The following is a 19,910-nucleotide window of genomic DNA, read 5'->3' as shown; positions in this document are numbered from 1 at the left end:
CTACCACCAGCACCCCTGAACCTAGGGCTCCAAAGAGAAAACAGTCAGGCTGCTGGCGGCCACCTGTGTCTTCGCTGAGCACAGTGTCAGGTTCGAGCAGGTCACGCACGCGTGGCAAGCTGTCCCCTGGCTCCCGCAGGGGACGACAAGGAAGGGGGCCCACGGGGCCACGCCAGCCTGCACTGCCCGGCTCCCGGCTCCCCTGAAGTTTGCTGCTAGCATCACAGTGGGGCAGCTTTTCTACAAGCCGCATGGCTTTCGCTTTGATTTTTTTTTTTTTTTTTTTTTTTTTGGTCGGTCGTGGGGCTTGAACTCTGGGCTTGGGCGCTGTCCCTCAGCTCTTCAGCTCAAGGCGAGCACTCTACCACTTGAGCCACAGCACCACTTCCGGTTTTCTGGTGGTTTATTGGAGATAGGAGTCTCACGGTCTCTCCTGCCCAGGCTGGCTTTGAACCGCGATTCTCAGATCTCAGCCTCCTGAGTAGCTAGGATTACAGGCGTGAGCCACCAGCGCCCGGCTCTCGCTTTGATATTTAAGGCGATGGTACATTTCTACTTAGTGTTCTAATAGGGTAAGGAGTGGTGCGTGGCACACAGCTCCTGCACACCGCCCAGCAGAGCAGACAGGAGATGAGACTGCAGGAAGGGCGCTCAAGGCCACCCTGGTCTATACACCAAAACGTTATCTTAAAAACCAAAGACGTGAAGTAGTGAACGCCACAACTTCTGAATGCTCACTGTGGGATGCTTTTGTTTTAGGTATTTCAGGCAGGGAATTTCCACGCCAGACCATCACTCTCCACTGAGCCCCAGACCTTGGCTCTCAGTATCTTATTTTTCAATTTTATTGTTATTAGTTATAGGGTCTCAGTACATAGCCTAGGCTGGGCTTGAACCATCGGTCCTCCTGTCTCCAACACCCAAGTGCTGGAATTACAGGCCTGCACCACCATGCCTGGCTATCCTCCAACATGTTGAAGACATCAGTCTGTCTGTCTGTTTGTCCATTGCCTTTGATCTGCATGATTTATGAGAGAATTTAATTTTCATCTCTGATCCTTGGTATGCAACAAGATGCTGCCTCTGGCAGCTTTTAAGAAGCAAGCAAAGCCGGGCGCTGGTGGCTCACGCCTGTCATCCGAGCTACTCAGGAGGCTGAGAGATGAGAACAGAGGTTCAAAGCCAGCCAGGACAGGAAAGTCCATGAGACTCTTATCTCCAATAAAAACCACTCAGAAAGCGAGAATTGGTGCTGTGGCTCTAGTGGTAGAGCACTAGCCTTGAGCTGAAGAGCTGAGGGACAGCACCCAGGCCCAGAGTTCAAGCCCCAGGACAAAAAAAAAAAAAAAGCAGCGAGCGAGCAAAGGCCCTCTGGAGATTTTCCTGGGCGGCTCCCAGAAGCCTGCGTGTGCCCCTAAGGTCTTCCTATGGCTTCTTCAGCTGGACGTTCGTTGTGCTTCTCAGATCCGAGTTTTCGCCAAATTAGAATGACTCAAGCTACTTTTTCCATGTTCGTTTCCCCACACCCCTCCTTCCCAGAGCCCCGCCTCCCTGCTCCTCCGACGGGGCGTGGCCGGCCTGTGTGTCCCTGGCTGTCTGCCCTCCATCTAGCAAAGGGCTCTGTGCCACACACTGTGTCTTCCAGTCCACCGGCCTCTCCTGCCACATCTCACCCACCACCGATCTGACTCAGCACATTTTCCGTCTCTAGAAGTATTACTCAGGGCTGCTTTCATAGCTTTTGTTTTCTCACGTTCTCTTACTGGACATGTAGAGTGGACATGCGATGCACACTCCACAGCCGTGCTTGCCGCCGGCCTCCGGATGGAGACTGGCAGCGCCCAGCCAGCTCTGCCCGCGGACTTGCTCCCCATCTGAATTCTCCTGGTGGAGAGTGTGCTTAGGTCGGCTGCTAGACACCAGGCTTCGCGTGGGATGCCGAGTTCTGCGTGTGTGAGATTAGCTGCCTCGGCCTTCATCCCAATAAAGCTGCTCGCTTAGGACCAGCGCATCAAGGGTGCTTGCCCACTTCGCTGGACAAGCACATTCTGTCATCCTCATGCCACATTACAGGACGTGCAGGAAGTAAATCTGCCCGTTACCGGTGAGGGAGGACAACCACCTTGCCGACATCTTACTGCTGGTTGCTTTGTACTGTTGTTGTTTACTGTTGTTGTTTACAGAAGAAAGGTTAGAGGGTTGTTCACACCTGCGATCCCAGCTACTCAGGAGGCTGAGATCTGAGGATCATGTTCAAGGCTAGCTTGGGCAGGAAAGTCCATGAGACTCTCATCTCCAACAATCCACCAGAGAACCAGAAGTGGAGCTATAGCTCAAATAGTAGAGCACTAGTCTTGAGCAAAAAAGCTAAGGGGTAATACCCAGGCCCCAATAACTGACTCAATTTTTTTAACTGTAAATAAGATAACCAACCATACAAACTCAGGCAGAAAATGAAATCCAATCCCAAAACTAACTGGAACACTATTCAGAAGGCTGAGGTCTGAGGACCGAGATTTGAAGCCAGCCCAGGCAGGAAAGTCTGTGAGCCTCTCACTTCCGATTAACCACCAAAAAGCCAGAAGTGGAGCTGCAGCTCAGGTGGTAGAGTGGTAGCCTTGAGCAAAAAAGCTCAGGGACCAATCACAGCCTAACGAGTCATGGGGGCCTTGCCACAGGACCAGGAAAGGCGTGTGCATGGGAGGAGTGTGCACCAGAGGAGTGTGCATGGGAGGCCTGTGTACGGGAGGTGTGTGCATGAGAGGCGTGTACAGGAGGAGTGTGCACAGGAGGAGTGTGGAGGGGAGGCGTGTGCACGGGAGGCGTGTGCACGGGAGGCGTGTGCATGGGAGTGTGCACGGAGGCGTGTGAACAGGAGGGGTGTGCACGGGAGGCGTGTGCACGGGAGGCGTGTGCATGGGAGTGTGCACGGAGGCGTGTGCACGGGAGGAGTGTGCACGGAGGCATGTGCACGGGAGGCGTGTGCATGGGAGAGTGTGCACGGAGGCGTGTGAACAGGAGGCGTGTGCACGGGAGAGTGTGCACGGAGGCGTGTGAACAGGAGGCATGTGCACGGGAGGAGTGTGCATGGGAGAGTGTGCACGGGAGGAGTGTGCACGGAGGCGTGTGCACGGGAGGCGTGTGGCAGTGGCTGCCTGGGAAGTGGGTAGGGGCGGCGCTGCAGCGGGAGGCAGGGGCTGTGTCCTGAGGGCGGCTGCACCAGCATAGAGAACTGGGGAATCCTTGCAAAGCCAGTGAGCAAACGCCTGGGAGGGGGCGGTGGGGCGTGGGCGGTGGGCCGTGGAGTGGTGGGCCGTGGGACATGGGCCGTGTGGTGGCGTAGGTCAAAGTGCAGAAAGCACTGCAGGTCCTCCAGCAAACCCACACACAGAGGGAAGTGCCAACCAGCTACCCGGACAGCTGTTATATAAAGGCAGCTTCCCACCCCCGTCCCGCCCCCTTACCCCACCAGGTAAGGTCTCCCGAGAGAAGCAAACCCACACACCTGAGCCAAAGAGGACGCTACATATAATACAGATATATAGACAGACAAGAACAAACAAAACTCTACGGTGTCGCATATGCCCTTGTTTTTATTTGGATTCAGTTGATTGTTGTATCTAATTGTATAGTTCTCTTCCTTTTATTGAAATCAACATATCTGAACTCAATTCTCTATCCCTTCCTATTCTGAGTCACGACCCCTCCCTACTCAGACCTTCTTCCTAGTTACAAATGGAATTCTCTTACCCACAATACCCACTCCCAATTCTTCCTCATTACCTAATCAAAACTGATCCTACAAGAGCCTGAGATCTGAAGATCACAGTCAAAACCAGCTCAAGTAGGAAAGTCCATGAAACTCTGTCCCAATTAACCACCAAAAAAGCCAGAGGTAGAACTGTGTCTCAAGTAGTAGAGCTCTAGCCTTCAGCTGAAAAAGCTCAGGGACAGCGCCCAGGCCCTGACTTGAAGCCCTAGGACTGACATGCATGTACACACACACACACACACACACACACACACACACACACACACACACACACACACACACAGGTAACTAGATTACTTGACCATCTTCTCCATGATGGCCCTGGGTGACCGAAAGCCTTTCTAGAACCTACAAATCCACATTGGATCCTGTACAGGGTGGAGCAGCAGCAGTGCTTGGTTTTCAGAGGGACAATGGCTGCTGTCTGCAGCTGCCCTGGAAATCAGGCCTCCCGCCTCTTGTGGAGAAGAGCCCCCACACACGTCCTCAGCACAGAAACCCACCATGCTTCCGCCAATGCCCAATCCAGGCACCTGCATCAGATGAGCGGATAAAAAGGCGCAGAAACATTACTCCACCAGAATGAAAAATGACATCATGTCATTTTATCAGAAAATGAATGCAATTAGAGGACATCATGAAAGAGAAGCTGAGGTGAAAAAAAAACAAAATATCACGTTTTCACTCATAGGTGGAAGCCGGATTGGAGCCCATGCATCGTCGTACATCTGTGTGTGTATATGTGTGTGTGTGTGTGTGTGTGTGTGTGCGCGTGTGTGCGCATGTGTGTGTGCGTGCATGTTTGTGTGCACGTATGTGTGTGTGCGTGTGTGTATATGTGTGTGTGCACATGTGTGTGTGCGTGTGTGTGCGTGTGCGCGTGTGCGCATATACCTAAAACCTGTATGGATAAACAGGGCCTGAGCACTCCAGAACTTAGGAGGGGAAGGGGAAGGAGGAAGGGGAAAGGAAGAGGAGAGCTAGACCTAGACATTATGTTGGAAATGAGCTATACAACATTAGGAGCAGGGAAGTTGGGAGGGGAAAGCTGGGGGAGAATGAGGGAGGTGTGACACTGTTCAAAAGGAAATGCATCATGAGCTGACTTGCGTAGCCATAACCCTCTGTCCATCACCTTTACAATAAGTTTGTTTAAAGACAGAGGGGGTCAGGTTGAAATGCATTCCCAGTATGTATGAAAACAGCAGAAAATCTCAATGAAAGCCAACAAGAGCATGGGGGGGGAGGCTTCTCAGGGAAGGGGGGAGGCTCTCAGGGAAGGGGGGAGGCTCTCAGGGAGGGGGGGAGGCTCTCAGGGAGGGGGGGAGGGAGAGGCCCTCAGGGAGCAGGGGGGAGGTGGGAGGGGGAGGGGAGGCTCTCAGGGAGCCGGGGCTCACTCAGGAAGGTGGGGTAGCAGAGATGGTGAAAGAGGGTGAAGATGGCCACAATGATAGCATTGTTTGCTAATAGAAAAGTGAAACCTGTTCCAATTATCGTTGGAAGAAGAAAGGAGAGTGGAGTGGAGAGAGGGGGTGAAACTGATTAGCATATTTGGTAAACATGTAGAAATGGAATAATGAAATCTTACCTCCCATGTAACTAATGAAAACTAATAGTTTATCAATGTGTAAAATAATCTATTAATTAAAACAATTAACTTACTAACCTATTGATTAAATTTATTAATTTGTTCAATGGATAAGTGTATTGGTTAGTTAATTAATTAGGACACCCCTATAACATAACGATGCACAGAGCTGAGGGGCAGGGGCAGCGCTGAACGAATTTTAGACAATGCAGACTTAAAAGCAGAAAGCACTAGAAGAAACGTGCAGATCAGCCCACAGAAGCGTGAGAGCTTGCTTCACCAACCTCCTTCACCACATGGACAAAGCAGAAAGCACTAGAAGAAACGTGCAGATCAGCCCACAGAAGCGTGAGAGCTTGCTTCACCAACCTCCTTCACCACATGGACAAAGCAAAGCCTGGCAGAGCGGCGGTGCAGACGGGCCGGGCCTGGACAGCACAGCCCGGTGGACCAGCCGGGCACGTCTTAACGGCACCGCTGCTCCCTGCGCCGTGACCGGACCACCCCTGCGTAGCAAGCCTGTCCAGAAAACGATGAGTAGTTAAAATTCCTCAGATTGGAGAATGTATCACAACTACTTGAGTATCAGTGTGAAAATAGTGTGACAGACTGCCGGGCACCGGCGGCTCACGCCTGTCATCCTAGCTACTCAAGAGGCTGAGATCTGAGGATCATGGTTCAAAGCCAGCCTGGGCAAGGAAAGTCCGTGAGACTCTTATCTCCAATAAACCACTAGAAAACCGGAAGTGGCGCTGTGGCTCAAACGGTAGAGCGCTGGCCTTGAGCTGAAGAGCTGAGGGACAGCACCCAAGCCCAGAGTTCAAGCCCCATGACCAACAAAACAAACAAACAAACAAACAAACCAGTGATGGCACAATCAAGAACTCTGATGAAAACAAAAAGGAAGAAAGATCAAAGCAGTATTCAGAGAAATGCTCAAGGAAGTAAAAGAGACTAGATGAATACCAAGAGAAGGCAGACAGACAAGAAAACACACATGAATGAAAGAAGACAATGTGGGATTTGAGAGTTGAATTCAATGAAGAGATGGAAGCTGTGAAGAGCTCAATTACCCTAATAAAAAGCTTAATTGAAAGCCTAAGCAACAGAAGATGAAAATGGATGTGACAGAGGAGCTAGACCTAACTGTCAGAGACACTGAAAAACACTTAGAAGATCCCAGGGGAGCTGCCCGCGTCCCTCAACTCCACCAGAAGATCAGAGCTGCCAGGCGCCGGCGGCTCACACCAGTAATACTAGAGACTCAGGAGGCTGAGATGCAAGGATCCTGGTTCAAAGCCAGCAGGACACAAAAGTCCATGAAGTTCTTAGCTCCAATGAATCACAGAAAAGGCTGGAAAGGAAACTGTGGCCTTGAGCAAAAGCAGCCCAGGGACAGCCGAGTTCAAGCCCCAGGACTGGCCCTTCACCTGGACACTCATGATGTCTGTCCTGCAGTAGCCAGCCTCCACGCAAATTTCCCCAAGTCACACAGAATGGCTGCAGGGCTGGCTTCCCCACTGGACTGCTGAGGGGGGCTCGGACCTGGCCCAGATCTGCTCCAGAGCTGGCGGTGAGAAGGAAGCGGAGACCCCCTTGGCTTGGCGTCACCTGGTCCCAGGGCAACCCCACAGGGGTTGGGGGCTCGGAGGGAGCCCAGGCCCTGCACAGAGCGGGACCACACAAGGAGCTCCTCGCCCCGGGACGGGGAGCACAGCGCAGCTCCTGCCCTGCCCGCCGGCCACCCAGGCCCCAGGGAGGGCAGCGGTGTCTCGAGAGGCTCCCGAGCCGTGAGCCAAGCCACGCAGGCCCAGGGAGGCCTGGCTGTGCCAGCCAAGGGACCCTCCCCAGAACCATGGAAACCCCATTCCGGAGCCATTCTCAGCCAAACCTCACTCCCGTCTCATCTGGAGTGCAGGACCTGCTGCTGCAGCTGCAGGCCGCCACAGAGCCGACCCTCGCCCGGACTCGGCTTCAGCCTCAAAGCCTCCCGCGCCCTCCCGGCGCAGAACAGCCGGCACAGGCCCTCGCTGCCCTCACCCGCTTCGCCTTCCGGGGTCCTCCGGGCGCCCCGGGAGCAGGCCGAGCCCCGCTGCCCTGCCGCTCCTCCCCGCCACACACGCGGCTCTCGGCCTCCAGGATCCACACAGGGGCCCGGGGCACTCTACTGCTGAGACATGGGCACGAGGTGCAGACTGCCGGGAGCCAGCGCTACCATGCTGTCTCCGTAGCCTTAGGGCTGACGTGGGGTGGCCCCAGCTCAGGTGTGAGGGAGGAGGCGCAGGGCTGGGAAGCGCCTCCCACTCAGCCACCGTGGGGAGGGCAGGAAGGGCCACGGGGGCAGAGGAGGGCTCAGGGCACCAGCAGGCAGCACGGCCCCATGTCCAGTTTCAGAGCTAGCCCTGGAAGGTCAGAGCGGGGTTGTCACTGCGATCCTGCTCAGTGTGAGGCCCTGGCCAGGGGCGCCCCCGAACAGGCTGACCCCAGGCAGCCCACGTGGCCACTGTGGCACACAGGACCTCTGACTCTCAGCAGCCTGGGAAGAACACACAGGAAGCTGAGACTCCAGTGAGAAGGGAAGAAGTATGCCGACCACGCTGCCATGATCCATCCAGACACAGCGCCGAGAGCCCAGACACCCAGCTGACCACATGTGGCCTCCACTCACCTGCTACTCGCCCTCATCAGCAGCCTGACAGGCCGGGTGCCACATAGGCAATCACCAGGCTGACAAGCAAGGTACCACAGGGACAACCAACAGCCTGACAACAGAGTGCCACGTGGACAATCGACAGCCTCACCACAGGACACCACGTGGACAACCGACACCACACAGACACCTGCAGACAACTGCTAGCCCGACAAGCAGGGCACACCACCACGCCAGGCTGACAAGCTGTGTGCCACCTATTCACAGCTGGACAGTGCCGACACTGGACACACTGGACAACGGGCAGGTTCCTCTCCCAGATGGGAGAGAGCAGGACTGTGTACAATTTCATCATAGTACCAGAATGGTGTGCAATTTCCAACTTATGAGTTGTATCCTTCTAGACTTTTCTATCTAACATCTATGGCCTGAAGATGCCTGTAGGTAACCGAAGCCCTAGAGCGCGGTGCTGTGGGTGAGGACGTGGCAAGCCGTCACCTGTTCTTGCAGTTATGGGAAAGCTGCCCGGAGGGCCCCCAGGGCCCCAGGGCTCCGGGGAGCACGCAGCAGAGCAGCACCTCGTCTGGCACGGCCGCCGGCAGCTTTGTGGGACAGAGTGCGCGGCGGCGGCTCAGAGGAAAGGCCAGCAGCGCCCAGGGCTTATTTTGCGGCTCAGGTTTTATTCACATCTCCTTAATTTTGTTTTACTTCCATTTTCCACTAAAACCTCCTTTGTTCTGAGAAGGAGCAATGGAAGACTGAGAACTAATCACAGTGACTGCAAGGACATCTGCTCAAAACAGGAGCTGGGCAGGGCGTCCTGGCCGGCGCCACCCCACACTGCACCAGCCTGCCCAGTGAAGGGGGAGGGAAACAAGCCACAGCATGAAAAAGAGAGCCACCACCATGCCGGATGTGTGGACAACGACACAGAGGATCCCAAACCTACAAATGACGGGGAAAGATCAGAAGAGCCAACTGTACTCCTAACACCAGTACTGTGCAAAACACTTACAAAGAAAACTTAAGCCAGGCACTGGTGCCTCACACCTGTAATCCTAGCTACTCAGGAGGCTGAGAGCTGAGGAGTGCAGTTTGAAGTCAGCTCAGGCAGGAAAGTCCGGAGACTCTTAACCACCAGAAAGCCAGAAGTGGAGCTGTGGTTCACAGTAGTAAAGCGCTAGCTTTGAGCAACATAACTCAGGGACAGCTCCCAGGCCCTGAGTTCAAACCCCACAACTGACAAAAAAAGGCAAATTTAGAAAAATAACATTTGCGAAAGCAACAAAAATAGTAAGAGCACCTAGGAAGAAAGAGCACACAGATTAAGATCGTTTGCGGGATATTAAAACACTCAATGGAAAAACACTGATACAGCTGACCCTGTCGGAAGCACAGATTTTGGTGCTCCAAAGTGGGCTGGGAAGGTGGCTCAGTGGTAGAGTGCTTGCCTTGCATGCATGAGGTCCTGGGTTCGATTCCTCAGCACCACATAAGCAGAAAAAGCTGGAAGTGGCGCTGTGGCTCAAGTGGTAGAGCGCTAGCCTTGAGCTGAAGAGCTGAGGGACAGCGCCCAGGCCCAGAGTTCAGGCCCCACAACCGACAAAAAAAAAAAAAAAAGGAAGAACGAAAGAAAAGAAAAAGAAAAAGCCAAGCAAGAGTTTGAGGCCCTGAGTTTAAATCGTATTACACACACACACACACACACACACACACACACACACACACTTACTTTGGGGAGAATTAAAGAGCTAGCTACTGCTGAACCATGCAACTGTCCTAAACTTTAAGATGGTCCACATCTCTGTAAGGCCCAACATCCAACGAAGCTTCATATACACACAGAAACCCAGAGAGTAGCTATGCTTATAGGCTTGAGCCACCTGTGTCCAGCTAGTAACTTCTGATAGTCCACAAACACAAGACGCCTTCGCCGCGGTCTCCAGGTGAGCTGCGACCGGTTGCTTAGGTCTGGAAGCAGCCCCGTGGCTCCCACAGCCTTTGCGGCTGTGCCCCGTCCCTGAGCTGTGCCTCTGCCTGGTGCCGGGTAAAGCGCCCGTGCCAGGGCGCCCCGCGTCTCTGAATGGGCATCCTACGCACAGACCCTCCCCTCCTTCTCTCACAGAACCACCCTGGCTCTCAGGCTCTGGAGCACTTGTTCGGGAGTCGTACTGCAGGTGCTGTGCAGGTCTCATCCAGCTCCAGGCTAGTCCACTGCTTTGTACCTTCTACCTCTCTTCTTCTGCTTTCAAAAGTCTTGGGCCTGGGGCTGGGAAGGTGGCTCAGTGGTAGAGCGCTTGCCTTGCATGCCTGAGGCCCTGCGTTCGATTTCTCATCACCACATAAGCAAAAAGAAAAAAAGCCAGAAGTGGCGCTGTGGTTCAAGTGGTAGAGTGCTAACCTTGAGCTGAAGAGCTGAGGGACAGCGCCCAGGCCCAGAGTTCAGGCCCCACGACCAACAACAACAACAAAAAAAAGCTAAGCACAAGCCCAAGACTTTTTTTTTGGCCAGTCGTGGGTCCTGAACTCTGGGCCTGGGCGCTGTCCCTCAGCACTTCAGCTCAAGGCTAACGCTCTACCACTTGAGCCACAGCGCCAGTTCCAGCTTTTTCTGCTTATGTGGTGCTGAGGAATCGAACCCAGGGCCTCAGGCATGCGAGGCAAGCGCTTTACTACTGAGCCACCTTCCCAGCCCTTGTGCTTGGCTTTTTTCCTCAAGGCTGGCTCTCGGTCACTTGAACCACGTCTCTATTTCTGACTTTTTGCGAGCTAGCTGGAGATAAGGGTCTTCCCTGCGCTGACTTCCAACATGACTCCTTAGATCTCAGCTTCTGAGGAGCTAGGATTACAGGCATCAGCCACCGGCACTTGACACAGTTTATTGACTTTCACCATGTTGCAAATGTTAGAAACGCCGCTGCCAGTGGGGCACCAGCGGCTCACCCTGCCGCCCCACCAGAGCTGAGGGCTCTGCCAGGCCTGACTGAGCTTCCTTCCAAGCCAGGTTTCAGCCCTTTCCTCCTGGACCTGCCTCCTTCTGCTTCTCTTGTACTTGAACCCTCAGGCATCTGCTTCCTGCATGACCCAGACCCACGCCATCTTCAAGCTGGCCCCCCTCATGTTGGCAAAAGTCACAGTGCATCTGCAATGTACACCGAAGGCTCCATTTCTCTCCGCATGGACCAAGTATGTGCATCTCCCTAATAATCACAATATTTGTCCCTCCAATTAGACAGAACGGCAGCATAAACCAGAAATCTACCTATGGGAGCTCTGTGCTGAGCCACCGGCTTGAGCCACCTGTGTCCCAGGGCAGGAAACGCTGCGCATGACGCACTCCGTCCCACCGCTGCCATATCTAGGCCAAACTCTGTTCCAGCGGGGGGTTTCTGAGCCCTTCTGCTGGCTGGGTGGCCTTCCACAAGTAAAAAGTCTTTAAATGAATATATTTGTTTTCTGAACATCAAACTGGTTATCTAGAAAAAATAATAGCTTTGGGGGCTGGGAAGGTGGCTCAGTGGTAGCGTGCTTGCCTTGCATGCATGAGGCCCTGGGTTCGATTCCTCAGTACCACATAAGCAGAAAATGCTGGAAGTGGTGCTGTGGCTCAAGTGGTAGAGCGCTAGCCTTGAGCTGAAGAGCTGAGGGACAGCGTCCAGGCCCAGAGTTTAAGTCCCATGACCCACAAAAAAAAAAAAAAAAGGAAGGAAGGAAACGAGGAAAGGAGGGAGGGAGAGAGGGAAGGAGGGAGGGAGGGAGGGAGGGAGGGAGGGAGGGAGGGAGGGAGAGAGAGAGGGAGGGAGGAAGGGAGGGAGAGAGAGAGGGAGGGAGGGAGGGAGGGAGGGAGGGAGGGAGGGAGGGAGGAAGAAAGGAAGGGAGGAAGGAAGGAAAGATAACTGCTTTGGGTTCAATCAGACCCAAAGCTACATTCTGGAGCAAAGCAACTCAGCCCGAGTCTCCACCCACCAGGGGGCAGCACCACGCCCAAGTGGTTGTCTTGAGGATTCAGCAAAATAGCGGGCGCGTTGGACACATCCCAGAGGTCCAACCGCTGAGCCAGTGCCAGCGGCTCAGGCCTACAATCCTAGCTAGGAGCGGGGGTGTGGCTCAAGTGGTAGAGCACGATCCTTGAGCAAAGGGTTCAAGGCCCAGCACCCATAGCAAACGCGAAGTACAGTCACTGCACGCTGTCTCAGCGCTTCAGGGCAGAAGCAATATCAGCAGAAACTCATAAAACTCTGGGGTCAGCAAGCAAGAGGAGCACAGCGCTCCCTGGCTGGGTGGAAGGAGCTCGCGTGGCGCCCTGCCGGGCTGGGCGTGCAGGGAAGCGGCCACAGAGCGTTGGAGCCAGAGCAGCAGTGAGCAACTTTTGACCGCTGCTCGGGTTGTAACTCGCTGCTCCTCCATTTATTATGAATCCCCACACTTTCAAAAGGGACCGGAGACAATCTCCACAGACGATGCTTGTCACTGTGCTCCCTGTGCGTGGTGGTCCATCCTAAGTGACACGGAACTCCAGCCTCCGGGGCGCCCTCTGCCTGTGGCAGCCGGAAGGACAAGTGTGGCTCCTGAAGTGTATCCTGTCCACAGCTCTTCGTCCACAGGCAGAAGACGTGGCAGGCAGGGACAGTGCCCGTGTCTCCTCACGGCCCGTCACCGAGGCCGGCTCTGAAGGACCACCGCCCCCCTCCCCAGAGCCAGGTTCGGAATGTGTGGCCCACACTGGACTTGACAAAGACCCTCATAGCCCAGCAAACGCTAACCAAGCAAACGCCGTCCAAAGGTGCGCACGGACACGTCTGCTTAGAAGGCAGCGTTCTGAAATGAACGCCTCAGAATCCGCCTCAAAGGTACCACGAAAGGAACTTTGGAAATGGCACCAGAGCAGCTCTGTTTTACATCCTGGAAATCCTTCAAGACCCTCACATTCTTCAAGTAACCAAAAGTAAAACCCCACGAGACGTCTGGACAGAACAGAACCCCCAAGGAGAGGCAGGCCACGCCACTGACATTGCACACGCACAAGTCTGCAGGGAGGGGACGGCCAGCCGTGGCTGGTCATGCCAGTGTGCTCACTCTGCACCAGCCACTTGGCCAAAGAGGGGAGGACCAGGGGCACGGGGTGGGAGAGGGGAGCAGGGGGGGACAGGGGCCCTCGCTGTGGCCCCAAGTCAGCACTGCAGAGTCCAAGCAAGACCACGGGTGAGGAGGAGGGCCGGCGGGGCTGGAGCGGTGGCCCGGCACGAGTCTCCCGGTGCGTGGAGCCAGGGCAGCCAGGCAGCCGCTTTCCAGGGCCCGCGGGGCTGCGCCCAGCATCCAGCGTCGTCCTGTCACCCCATGAGGCCCCCTCCTCCCCTCTCCTCCCCAGCACACAGTGAAGGGCGGCCTCTCCCGCGTGGCTTGGTTCTCGCTCCTCTGGAGCATTAAAGGGATTCAGTGTGCCCTACCGACACCACATTTACAGACTCTGAGGCCACAGACAAGCCTGAGGAGCCGGGCAACCCTATGGCCGATTTGCAACCTAATCTCGCACAAGCCACAAGCCCTGTTTCCTCCGGCCCTGTTTTCCCAGGGCCCAAGCTCCGCACTCCGAGGTGACGCGCGTACACAGCACAGCCTCGCTCTGGCCGGCCGCGAGGTCACCGCGGCGCTGGACACAGAAGCAGCCGGGCCTGGAGCAAACGGCCTGCGGCTCTCGCATTTGGTGGCTCCTCTTTCCTAACTTCCAAAATTGACCAGTTACTTTCTCCTTGTTTCCCAGCGCGTGGCACAGGCTGACACAGGGTGTCGGCTGGGCTGGGGCAGCAGGCCCAGGCCGCGGGGGCCTCCCCAACCCAGCACCCCTCTTCAGCTTTCTTCCCCAGACTACATTTGCCCGGAGTCCAATTCCAGCACTGTTATTCTGGCCAGTGCCAGAATACAACGAGCAGAGAAGCCCAGGAGGGCCTAGCACCGGCAGGCCGACAGCAGGCCTGTGGAGCTTGCTCAGAAACAGACAAGGCCTGCCGGGCGCCGGTGGCTCACACCTGTCATCCTAGCTACTCAGTCAGGAGGCTGAGATCTGAGGATCAGGGTTCAAAGCCAGCCTAGACAGGAAAGGAGACTTTTATCTTCAATTAACCATTCAAAGTGTGGAAGTGGCGCTGTGACTCACATGGTAGAGCACTCGCTGGGTGCAAACAGGCTCAGGGACAGCACCCAGGCCCTGAATTCAAGCCCTGCCACTGACAAATCAAAACTAAACAACAGTATACAAGACCGGAAGATACCTTGCTGTATATAACTGCTCTCTGAAACAATGTAATCACTAAGACCTTCTAGAGTCCACGGTGCTGTTGAAGGCTGATGCCCAGGCTGGGGGGGGGGGGGGGGGCTGGAGTTACAAAGCTAAGTGATCAGACTAGAAAGCGGGGTCCCCTAGGATGCCTCCTCCCTCCCAGTCCGTGCCCGACCGGGCCGCCCCGGCCCAGAACCGGGGCCCAGCCCCGGAGGCGGCTTTTCCTTCCCATTCCAGGCCGTCCCGCGGCTGGTGGGCCACATTTCCCCTGGTCCCAAGATCGTCATGTTCCCTAGGAAAGAGAACCCCCTTGCTCAAGAATTCTCTTAGACAAGTGGTAATATTCTACAAGGAGAGGGAGAGGGAGAGGGAGGAGGGGGAGGGAGGAGGGAGGAGGAAGGGAGGGGAGGAGGAGGGGGAGGAAGAGGAGGAGGAGGAGGTCAGGAGGAGGGGGAAGAGGGATGGGAGGAAGGGGAGGATGGGGAGGAGGGGGGAGGAGGAAGAGGAGGAGGAGGGAGGGGAGGAGGGAGGGGAGGCCCGGGTCTGGACAGCCCTCCCACAGCCCCTTCCCCCTGCTCCCTGCTCCACCAAACTTCTCAGGAGTTTAGGAAACCGTCAGTGTCCCCGCCGCCCGCCGCTCCCCCCTCCCCGCGCCCCCCCCCCCCGCGCCCCCCCTGCGCCCCGCGCCCCGCGCCCCGCGCCCGCTCCGGTGGACAGCGCCCCGCGGGGCGGGCGTCAGCCGCCGAGACGCGGGGATCCGCGGCGGCCTCCGGTCTCAAAGTCACCCCGCGCCCGGCCGGCCCGGCCCCGCCGCCGCCGCCCTCGGGTCTCCGGGCAGAAGCTGCGCCCGCGGCCCGGTCGGCGGCGCGGGCGGCCCGGGACCCCCGCGGGGCGCCTCGGCCCGGAGGCCCCGGCCCGGCCCGGCCCGGCGCGGCGCGGGCCCCGCGGGGCCCCGGAGGCGGCGCGGCCCCGCTCACCTGCCGCCGCCGCCCGCGTCGTCCGCCCGGCCGCGCGGTCCGCTGGGCCCGGCCCGGCCCTGCGTCGGGGCTCAGCGAGTGCGGCGCCCGCCGCCCGCGGCCCCCATCCCGGCCCCGCCCGCCCGCCGCCCGCCGCCCTCGGCCGCGCCGCCGCCGCCACTTCCTGTGCGCGGCGATCCCACAGTTCCGCCGGCGCGCGGGGCGGCGGGGACGCGGGGACGCGGGGACACGCGGGCGGGGCCGGCCGGGCCGGGCGGCGGGGCCGCGCCAACGGTCGGGGCCGGGATGCGGGGCGCGGCGGGGCCGGGGCCGCCCCATCTCCCCGGGGCCCCGCCGCCGCGGACGCGCCCCCCTCCCGGGCCTCAGGGTCGGGGTCCCATCCGGGTCCTCGGGCCGAGGTCACCCCTGCCCTGGCCCGCGGGGCGGCCGGCGACGGCGTGCCCAGGCCGGGGAGGCGGCGGGCACCGCGGGGAGGACGGGCGGCCGCGCGGCCCTGCGCGCGCCCCGCACCCCCGCACCCCGCCGCACCCCCCCGCACCCCCAGACCCCGCCGCACCCCCCCGCACCCCGCCGCACCCCCGCACCCCGCCGCACCCCCGGACCCCGCCGCACCCCCGCACCCCGCCGCACCCCGGACCCCGCCGCACCCCCGCACCCCCCCGCACCCCGCCGCACCCCCGCACCCCGCCGCACCCCCGCACCCCCGCACCCCCCCGCACCCCGGACCCCGCCGCACCCCGGACCCCGCCACACCCCCGGACCCCGCCGCACCCCCGCCGCACCCCCGCACCCCGCCACACCCCCGCACCCCGCCGCACCCCCGCACCCCGCCGCACCCCCGCACCCCGCCGCACCCCCGGACCCCGCCGCACCCCCGCACCCCGCCGCACCCCCGGACCCCGCCGCACCCCCGCACCCCGCCGCACCCCGGACCCCGCCGCACCCCCGCACCCCGCCGCACCCCCGCACCCCGCCGGACCCCCGCACCCCGCCGCACCCCCGCACCCCCGCACCCCCCCGCACCCCGCACCCCGGACCCCGCCACACCCCCGGACCCCGCCGCACCCCGCCGCACCCCCGCACCCCGCCACACCCCCGCACCCCGCCGCACCCCCGGATCCGCCGCACCCCGCACCCCGCTGCACCCCTGCACCCCGCCGGACCCCCCCGCACCCCGCCGCACCCCCGGACCCCCCCTGCACCCCCGGGCCCGCCGCACCCCCGGACTCGCCGGACCCCGCCGCACCCCCGGACCCCGCCGCACACCTGGCCGGGCCCGGAAGGGACCGCGGGCCTGGCGATCCCCTGCCCCAGCCCGGCCCCCCGGGGAGAAACCCGCACAGCAGCCGGTGCTGGTGCGGCCCGCTAGACCTGCCTTCCCCATGGTTCAGGATCGGGACTCGAACCCCGTACCTGACGCTTCCACTCGCAGGCCCGCGCTCCGCCAGCTGAGCCACATCTCCAACCCCTGAACCTCTTTTGAGCGAGACACATGGGTGTCTTCCCCGACATCAGGGGTGATTAGATAACCATAAATCCACAGGCCGAGTCCATCTCCTCGGGTGTTTTCCCGAGACTCCTGGCCACGGCCACCGTTGGCCAGCAGCCTCTTTGGTTCCTTTCCACTTTTGGTCTCTCTGATCACACATTTGGCGTGGAAACGTGTACGCGTTACCGGATGACTAGGAAAGGGTTAAAAAGGTTGTGCAGAAGGCTGGGACAGAGCCGCAGAGAAGCAGCTGGGTTTTACCAATGGGAGGTTCAGGGCTGTTCAGAACAGAACTGTCACGTTTGGTTCCGGTGGCAGGCAGTTTAAAGTGGACTGCACCGCCTGGAGCTGGAGCCCACGGACGGATGGACAGAGCTCTCTGGGACAGTGGTGTTCCATGAAGATGCTTGACAGATGGCTGGAAGAAGGGTCAGAGTGCCAGCCCTGTCTCGGCATGCCTATGTACCTATGTGTGTGTGTGCATGACAGTCCTGGGGCTTGAACTCCAGGCCTGGGCTCTGTGCTCTCCCACTTGAGCCACAGCTCCACTTCAGCTGTTTTGATGGTTCATTGGAGATCAGAGCCTGATGGACTTCCCTGCCTATGCTGGCCTCTAGCCATAATCCTCAGCTCTCAGCCCTCTGAGTAGCTGGCATTACAGGTGTGAGCCACCAAAGCCCGGCTTCATGGCAGCACTGGAGAGCTCCCTTGTAGTCCCGGGTGATTCGGTTATGTCTGGTGTGATTGATAAGCCCCATTGTCTCATGTTTCAGGTATTATTTGATAGATTCAAGGTGCCATCATTTCTTGGTGTAAGTTATCAGCATGTGCCTCCTGGGGTGGTGGTGGACAGTGGTGGTTTGTTTGTACAAAGATGTAGAGTCATTCTGCCTTGGCGTTTATACTTAAACTGGAGTAACTCATGCCACACAGCTCCTTTATAAAATGGCGTCGGTCAGGGCAAGGCCTGGCCCTGAAGCTTCCCCTCTGCACAACACAGATCAGGGTCCAGAGCAGGCCCAATCTCCTCAAGTTACCTCAGGAAAAAAACACCCGTAGAGTAAAATAACATGAGAGTACATGCACCTGTCCTCCTCAGAACTGCACTGCTGATTTGCAGCGTCCATGGAAATTCAATACTTCTAAACCTTCAGCTCTGCGTTAGCACTTTTAGAAATCCAGCTCAAAGGTAATTCCCACAGGCACCTGCAGACAGGCATTTACAAAGGGCTGACTTAGAGTGTCATCCACCATTACACACCCTGAACACACCCAAGGACAACTGGTTAAACTCCAGAATGTTCCAGTCCATATTTCTGTGTGAGTGTTACACGGAGACTGGAACTCAGGGCCTGAACCCTGTCTCTCAGCTTTCCCAAGGTGGGGCTCTATCACTTTAACTTCCAGCTTTTTTTTTTTTTTGTCGGTCATAGGGCCTGAACTCTGGGCCTGGGCGCTGTCCCTCAGCTCTTCAGCTCAAGGCTAGCACTCTACCACTTGAGCCACAGAGCAACTTCCGGCTTTTCCTGCTTATGTGGTGCTAAGGAATCGAACCCAGTGCCTCATGCATGCAAGGCAAGCATCTACCACTGAGCCATTTCCAGCTTTTTATTAACCAGAAATGAGTCTTGCAGATTTCCCTGCCTAGGCTGGCTTTGAATTGGGATCCTCAGGTATCTGCCGTCTGAGTAACTAGGATCACAGGTGTAAGCCACCAACACCCAGCCTTTATGCTATTTCTAATGTAAGATCTTTTTTTTTTTTTTTTTTGGTCCGGTCGTGGGACCTGAACTCTGTCCCTCAGCTCTTCAGCTTCAAGGCTAGCACTCTACCACTTGAGTCACAGCACCACTTCTGGCTTTTTTCTTTTTGTTTATGTGGTGTTGAGGAATCAAACCCAGGGCCTCATGCATCCAAGGAAAGCGCTCTACCACTGAGCCACCTTCCCAGCCCCTAATGTAAGATCTTTTAATGTGGTAATTCTGTGCACATTGATACAAGTCTCTGAGAGCTGCTAAATTAAAAATACAGGCCAATTGGTATGGTATATAATGGTCTACTTTCTGTATGGAAAAAAAAATCAGCTCTGTACCTAGGAAACTTCTGGAAGGATACATGTGAAACTGTAGGTGGGCATGAGCAAGGAAACATTATACACAAGAGAGGAATGATTAGATTTATCCTAAGTACACATTTTATAGTCCCCTTGTTATCTACACATGCGATGGCCGCCTGGTCGTGGCTCATAACTTTATCGATAGTCTGATCTCATTTCAATCTGTTTGGAATCTGCGCTCATTCATGTCCAGAAACTGCAGCTGACCGCATAAGCGTTTGAATAAACACTGCAAGGAACTTGGACAGCAGCCAGGGCCCCGGCCCCCGCCGGGCAGCCGCTAGCCGCTAGCCGGTGCCGTGCTCACCCGCCGGAACGCCAGCATTCGCCTTCACCTGGAGCTGCTGGGGCCTGGGTTCTTTCACTTAGCAAAGGTAGCAAAGGGGGAAATGGAAACGGGCGACACACAGAGGAAACCGAGGCGCCGGGCCAGCAGCTGAGCCGGTCGGCCTGGCGCGAATCCCCCTGGCCGCGGCGCCATCCGGCTCATGACCCAGTAAGGCTTCTGTGTTCTTGCGAGGAGAGAAGCGAGGAGCCCTGGCCTCCTAGGTTAAAAAATGGGGCGCAATGGGCTGGGAAGGTGGCTCAGTGGTAAGAATGCTTGCCTTGCATGCATGAGGCCCTGGGTTCGATTCCTCAGCACCACATAAGCAGAAAAAGCCGGAAGTGGCACTGTGTCTCAAGTGGTAGAGCGCTAACCTTGAGCTGAAGAGCTCAGGGATGGCACCCAGACCCAGAGTTCAGGTCCCATGACTGACAAAAAAAATGGGACGCAAAAGCTGAGAAGTGGGGTGCGGCGAGGGGTTTGTGGGGAACCGGGGGCCATGGCACGGGGTCCCGGAATGGGGACAGACCCTGCTCTCGGGAGGAATTTTCTAATATGCTGTCTCATAAGTACACAGCCTGGGAGGTGACCCCAAAGTCCACCTGCAGACCTCTGCCCACCCCCACGCGCACGCACAGAGCCCCGGCCCAGGCCCAGGAGCCACCCGGACAAGAGCTTTACTTGTGTGGGTGTTTCTTAGTTGTTTTTTCTGGAAA

The 19,910-nt window shown here is 57.5% G+C and overlaps 2 protein-coding genes across 5 annotated transcripts in view; one reads left to right on the top strand and one right to left on the bottom strand.

Annotated features, from left to right (window-relative positions):
- The window catches only part of Agpat3 (1-acylglycerol-3-phosphate O-acyltransferase 3), a 67,141-nt gene that overhangs the window by 41,633 nt on the left and 5,598 nt on the right, over positions 1-19,910 (bottom strand). Inside the window, exon 1 of one of the 4 annotated variants that reach the window (XM_070030792.1) lies at positions 15,265-15,364. The exons of 2 other annotated variants lie outside the window; for them this stretch is intronic. The gene's annotated coding sequence lies outside the window, so the exon portion shown is untranslated. Of the gene's footprint in view, positions 1-15,264; positions 15,365-19,910 lie in introns of those variants that run through there. One more of the 4 variants, XM_070030790.1, reaches the window with a different exon arrangement.
- Positions 7,216-16,736, top strand: LOC138831900 (nascent polypeptide-associated complex subunit alpha, muscle-specific form-like). Its single transcript, XM_070028908.1, has 4 exons — positions 7,216-7,624; positions 11,075-11,196; positions 12,615-12,793; positions 14,888-16,736. Exons 1-4 carry the CDS (start codon positions 7,216-7,218, stop codon positions 16,734-16,736), a joined length of 2,559 nt encoding a protein of 852 aa, XP_069885009.1.

This window comes from Dipodomys merriami, unplaced genomic scaffold, assembly GCF_024711535.1.
Source record: "Dipodomys merriami isolate MVZ:Mamm:240054 unplaced genomic scaffold, mDipMer1.0.p SCAF_2, whole genome shotgun sequence".
Lineage (NCBI taxonomy): Eukaryota > Metazoa > Chordata > Mammalia > Rodentia > Heteromyidae > Dipodomys > Dipodomys merriami.
This window is presented reverse-complemented; position numbering and strand designations above follow the sequence as displayed.